Below are 6000 nucleotides of genomic sequence, written 5' to 3' on the forward strand. Positions count from 1 at the left end.
TGTCCACACCTGGAATGAAGATTGCTGACATAGCTCGAGTATCTTTGAAACCTCTCGCATGCAGGCTCTGCTTTTTGTCCCTCCTTGTCGACTGATATACGCCACCACCATGGCATTGTCCGACTGTACCTGGATCACTTGATCCTTGAACAGAGGAGATGCCTGAAGCAGAGGATTGTAGATCGCCCGAAGTTCCAGAATGTTGATGGGAAGGACCACCTTCCTTGGAACTGCGCCCCTTGGGTGACAGCTCCCCATCCTCGCAGACTTTCATCCGTCATGAGGAGGATCCAGTCCTGAATCCCGAAACTCCTGCCCTCCAGGAGATTGGAGGACTGAAGCCACCACAGGAGGGAAATCATGGCCTGAGGTGATGGACGAATCATCCGGTGCATCTGGAGAGGAGATGTGATCCGGACCACTTGCTCAGGAGGTCCAACTGAAATGTTCTGGCATGGAACCCTCCCGTACTGGATTGCCTCGTAGGAGGCAACCATCTCCCCTAACAATCTTATGCAGAGATGTACGGACACCCGAGTAGGGCGGAGCACCATGCGGACCATCTCCTGAAGTGTTGTCGCCTTGTCCTCTGGTAGAAACACCTTCTGTGCCACAGCATCCAGCAACATTCCCAGGAACAGAAGCCTCTGAGTTTGCTCCAGGTGGGACATCTGTAAGTTGAGGATCCACCCATGGTCGGACAGAAGACTGATGGTGCGGTCAATATGGAGCAACAAAAGTTCCCTGGATCTTGCCTTTATCAGAAGATCGTCTAGATAAGACGCCACATTTGATCCCTTGGATCTGGAGTTGAAGCATGATCTCCGCCATCACCTTCGTGAATACCCCCGGGGCTGTTGACAGGCCGAAAAGTAGTGCCTGGATTGGAAGTGATTGTCCAACAGGGCAAACCGCAGGTACGCCTGATGAGGAGGCCAAATCGGAATATGGAGATAGGCGTCCTTGATATCCAAGGAGACCATAAATTCCTGTTCTTCCAGGCCCGCAATGACTGCACGCAGGGATTCCATCTTGAACTTGAACACCCTTAAATAAGGATTTCAGATTCCAAATAGGTCTGACCGAACCGTCTGGCTTCGGCACCACAAACGGGTTTGAGTAAAACCCCTTGCCGCATTGCGGTATTGGTACTGTAACAATGACCAATGACGTGGGACTGGACCAATTTTCAGGTAGCCTGTTGTAACGTAACTTGCATATCCTCCAAAGCTGGTAAGCTTTCCTTGAAAAACCGTTCGGGGGGGGGGGGGTGTTGAGTACTGTTTAACTAGAATGTAGCCATGAGAAACGAGCTCCCTGACCCAGCCATCTTGGCAGAATGTCTCCCAGACACGGCTGAAGTGGTGCAGTCGAGTCCCCACCTCTGGATCCCCTTGGGGTCGGTGGGCACAATCATGCTGAGGCTTTAGTGGAAGCAGAACTGGTGGACTGTTCCTGAGGACTGGTACTTGCAGGTTTTCTGGACTTACCTCTGGTACCTCTAGCCGCATTGGAGGCACCTCTTGCCTTTGATCGAAATGTGCGAGACCGAAAGGACTGGACAGACGGTCCCGGATAGGAACGTCTCGCCGGCGGGGCCCCAGAGGGGAGAAACGTGGATTTCCCAGCAGTAACCTTGGAAATTCATGCATCCAACTCAATCCCAAAAAGCCATTCCCCAGAAAAGGGAAAGGACTCCACATTATGTTTGGATTCTGCGTCCGCAATCCACTGACGCAACCACAAGGCCCTGCGCGCCGACACCACCATGGCCAACGCCCTAGCATTTATGTTCCCCATCTCCTTGAGGGAATCACAGAGGACACGGGTAGTGTCCTGAATGTGCTTCAGGAGGGTTACCATGGTAACTAAGGGCATATCCCCCGAGAGGCCCCCCTGAATTTTCGTGGCCCAAGAATTAATGGCATGGCTCATCCAGCAACCCGCAATTACCGGTCTTTGTGAAAGGCTGGCTGCAATGTATATAAATTTTAGGGTAGTCTCTATCTTTCTATCCCCAGGATTCTTCATAGTAAAGGAGCCCGGGGCAGGCAGCACCGCCTTCTTAGACAGGCGAGAGACTGAGACATCCACTCCAGGGGGTTCCTCCAAAATTTTCTACCTTGGGGAGCAAATGGGAAAGTGCACAAAAACTTTTTGGAATTTTTTGTCTGGATTTTTCCAGGCCTGTTTGAATAAGTAATCTAACTCTGGAGATTCAGAGAAAGTGACATTGGGCTTGTTTTGTACAAAGAAAAACGACTGCTGTGAAGCAACGTCCTCTAGGGGGAGCTTTAACACATCCGTTATAGCCAAAATGAGGGGTTCAATACCCTGAATAGTTTTCTGCACATTAGCAGTGAGCTGGGACGACATATCTGACATCTTAGTTTTAAGAGACCCTAACCAGTGGGGCTCTGTACCCTCTCCCCCCAACCTCTTCACTAATTTGTGAAGATTGATACCAGCACACCCGGAGCTGCACAGCCCCAGTGAGACTGTCAGCTCTGTAATCACAATAACACTAATAAATGCAGTCCTAAATAGGCTCAGAATAGTGTACAATAGCGGCTTTCCCCCTTAGCTACACCCTGTATCCAGCGTGTCTTTGAGGCAGGAAGCGCGGAGTGTGTGCTGCTGATGGCTGCAGTAAGCAGAGGAAGGCGCCAAACCGCTGCTGGTCCTGCTCCGAGGAAGCTCCGCCCCCTTCAATGGCGCTGGAGCAATACATATTATTTATACTGGAAAAGTCTCCAATAAGCTTAAAACCTCACACAAGTGCTTAGTTAAGCATATTTGTGCCAGTGTACTCACGGGGGATCCTAGCGGGACCCTCTAGAGAGGGGCCCGTACATCATGCCCGTGATCAGCCGCACTTTGAACCGGGGATCTCCCTAGCGGGGCCCCGGTGTGTACTCGCCACTGATGTCACCTTCAGGCAGCGTTAGGGGTGTGCGGCATGCTGCGGCTGTGACAGCCAAGACGCAATGCCCCGATGAGCAAACAGCCCCTCAGGACGGTGGTCCTGCAGCAGGGAAGCGGCGCTGCTCCTCGCAAGGCCAGTGACTGCCCACCCCCACGGTGCAGGTATTGCTGTTGCCCAGACAGCATACTGAAAAAAATAAAAGATTTAAATGAAATTGAAGAAAACTCTCTGGAGATGTGCATCCTCTCCTGTGGGCACTTTTTTCTAAACTACCTGGGGGAGGAGGCATAGAGGGGAGGAGCCAGCACACACAGTTCAAGAAATTTAAAGTGCACTGGCTCTTTTGGACCCCATCTATACCCCATCGTACTAGTTTTCCCCAATATCCCTTATGGATGCTATAGAAAGAACCATCATAAACGGGCATCGCTTCATGTGTACGCCTCATTATAGCAAGTATGGCCACAACAGATCTCTCACGTGCATTTGCAAAGTGGATACCAGGGAACGCCCATTTCACAGACAGAGTAAGCCAGCTGCGTACATAATCACAGTGAACATGTATGCATGGTACATTGCAGACAATTACTAGAAGCGTCCACGCAACTCTGTATTAGGTCCTTGGTCCCTTTTCATCAGTGACCTTGGTGTGCCCAGGTCTACAACGCAGTGTTTCTATGGATCTGTCACTTGTGCAAATTGTAAATGTGAGTTCTGCTTATTCAAAGGCCTCTCACAAACAGTTCTATCGTTATTTTTGGTCCAGGAATCAACACGTTTACCAGTGACTACGAATTTTAAGAAAAACTTCCCATATTGTTTCTCACATAGAACAGGGCATAGGTCTGTTGCATTAAGTAGCCCATACCTGCACTCGGTGTCCTCACTCTGCACAGTGCCAGCTGCAAGAACTCTGCACCCCTGAACAGGCAGGGCTGGTGTGTGCAGAGCAGACGGTATGCAGTGCTGTGCATATACTGAGATTACTTGTTCACTGTGTGCTTTTAGTGTACTCATAGAATTCAGTCGCGTCCTGCTCCTGCTCTCTATACAAAAAACATAATTCTCTGCACTTTTGCAGTACAGATGTAGAAACACTAAGTGCAGGATGTAATGACGCCCGAGTTAGGTGGCCGTGCAGGATGCCAGCCGAACTCTGTTTTTCTTTTTGAAGGGGCAATAACTTACCAGGCATGGTTTTACTTTGTAAGTGATTGCCCCTTTAAAAAAAAAAAAAACTTCAAAGTTCGTCATGCATCCCGCACGGCTTCCTAACTCGAGCAATCATTACATCCTGCCCTGAGATTGCTGTTCAGAACTAATCAATACAATGCTCTTAATATACTGTTTACATGACTTGCTATAAAAATGTACTGTACTGTTCCTTTGTCGTTGTAGACCCTGATAAGCGGGATATTGGATCGTACAGCTCGTTAGCTTCTCTAGGATATATCTGGAGATTCATCTCACCATTTGAAAGAAACTCACGTGAATAAACTTTTAGTTGTATACTGTAACTTTGTACATTTTTCTGTGGTTTGTGTCCACAGTATTTCTGTAATGTCCGTAATCATGCAGCACAAGTAAAGGCAATGTTGTGATGTTCACAAACACATTATCTTGTGTTGCGTATCCTGGTATAAATCTTTTACAGAATTAAATTGGCAGGGACATTAAGGATGATGTTGTGACTGTCAATACACACACCGTTTGTAGTTCTAATATGTATATAATAAATATTTGCATTGATAAATATTGTCTGCTTTTGTGTCACTGAGTTGGAGTCTCCATCTTTAGGGGCTGGGGAGTTAGACCTTCTGGGTGATGTTGTATGAGAAGTGATGCGAACACACTTGGTTATGGTAGTAGGCTACTCTGCCTTTTGGCTAAGATAAAGTGTAGTATCTGTTTGCCAGGAACTCATTGTGTAGTGTCTGTTCTTACACTGGTGGAGTGGAAGGTCTCTGGTGTGGAATGAAGAAACACCATATGGAGCAAGATGAAGCTTGGACTGTCTGGAGGTTGGGAGCAGGTTGAAGCCGAGGTGCTATGTGCCCCTGGTGCAAGGGGAGCCAGAACATGCACTGGTGAGCAATCCACCCTGCCCTAGTATGGCACCTTGCACTTCACCACTTGCGTCTGTAGGTACTTTTTCCCTTTGCCCAGGCTTTTAGGCTAGGGCAAGGATAATGTTTACTCCTCGCCCCAGCGCTTATTTATTTCTCTTACGTCCTAGAGGATGCTGGGGTCCACATTAGTACCATGGGGTATAGACTGGTCTACCAGAAGCCATGATCACTTTAAGAGTGTGGGCCGGCTCCTCCCTCTATGCCCTTCCTACCAGACTCCGTTTAGAAAATGTGCCCAGAGGAGCCGGTCACAGCTAGGGGAGCTCCATAGGAGTTTTTCTAGTTTCCTTATTTTTATTAGAGTTAGGCACAGGGAGGATGCTGGCAACAGCCTCCCCTCTTCGTGGTTTTTTTCGGGGGGGGGGGGGGGGGGGGGGGGGGGGGGGGGTAGTAGTGTCCAACCCTCTGAGGTTAATGTCCACTAGCTCTCCGCTGACAGGACACTGAGCTCCTGAGGGTGTCTTATCGCAAGCCCCCAATGCGACCGCTCGCTCCCGCAGCACTGCCGCCACCCCGAAGACGTCGCTGGTGAGTTGAACACCGATGACCCGACAATCTGGGAATCTGGTGAGAATGGCAGCATCAGGATGGGAGCGCAGTGCTGAGGCTGTGCTCCAGAGGGCTAAGAGGTAGATTGCGGCACTGTGAGGGGCGCCCTGGGCCAGCGCAAACACCCTTATACTGGCTGTTGAGCCTGGTTTGGTTTGTGTGAGCTGGTATGAATCTCACCACTATCTGTGTATTTTCTTCTCTCGAAGCATGTCTGTCTCCTCGGGCACAGTTTCTAGACTGAGTCTGGTAGGAGGGGCATAGAGGGAGGAGCCAGCCCACACCATTAAACTCCCAAAATGCCCATGGCTCCTGGTGGACCCATGTGGACCCCAGCATCCTCTACGGACTACGAGAAAAGGATTTACCGGTCGGTTATTAAAATCCTATTTTCGA

General features: G+C 49.5%; 1 protein-coding gene across 1 annotated transcript in view; it reads left to right on the forward strand.

Moving 5' to 3' along the window:
- SKA3 (spindle and kinetochore associated complex subunit 3) overlaps positions 1–4679 on the forward strand; it is a 186890-nt gene extending 182211 nt beyond the window's left edge. The window contains exon 13 of the mRNA XM_063951626.1: positions 4325–4679. Within this exon, the coding sequence (XP_063807696.1) occupies positions 4325–4331 (7 nt within the window). The 3' untranslated portion in view covers positions 4332–4679. The remainder of the gene's footprint in view (positions 1–4324) is intronic.
- Positions 4680–6000: the final 1321 nt, after the last annotated feature.

This window comes from Pseudophryne corroboree, chromosome 2, assembly GCF_028390025.1.
Source record: "Pseudophryne corroboree isolate aPseCor3 chromosome 2, aPseCor3.hap2, whole genome shotgun sequence".
Taxonomy (NCBI): domain Eukaryota; kingdom Metazoa; phylum Chordata; class Amphibia; order Anura; family Myobatrachidae; genus Pseudophryne; species Pseudophryne corroboree.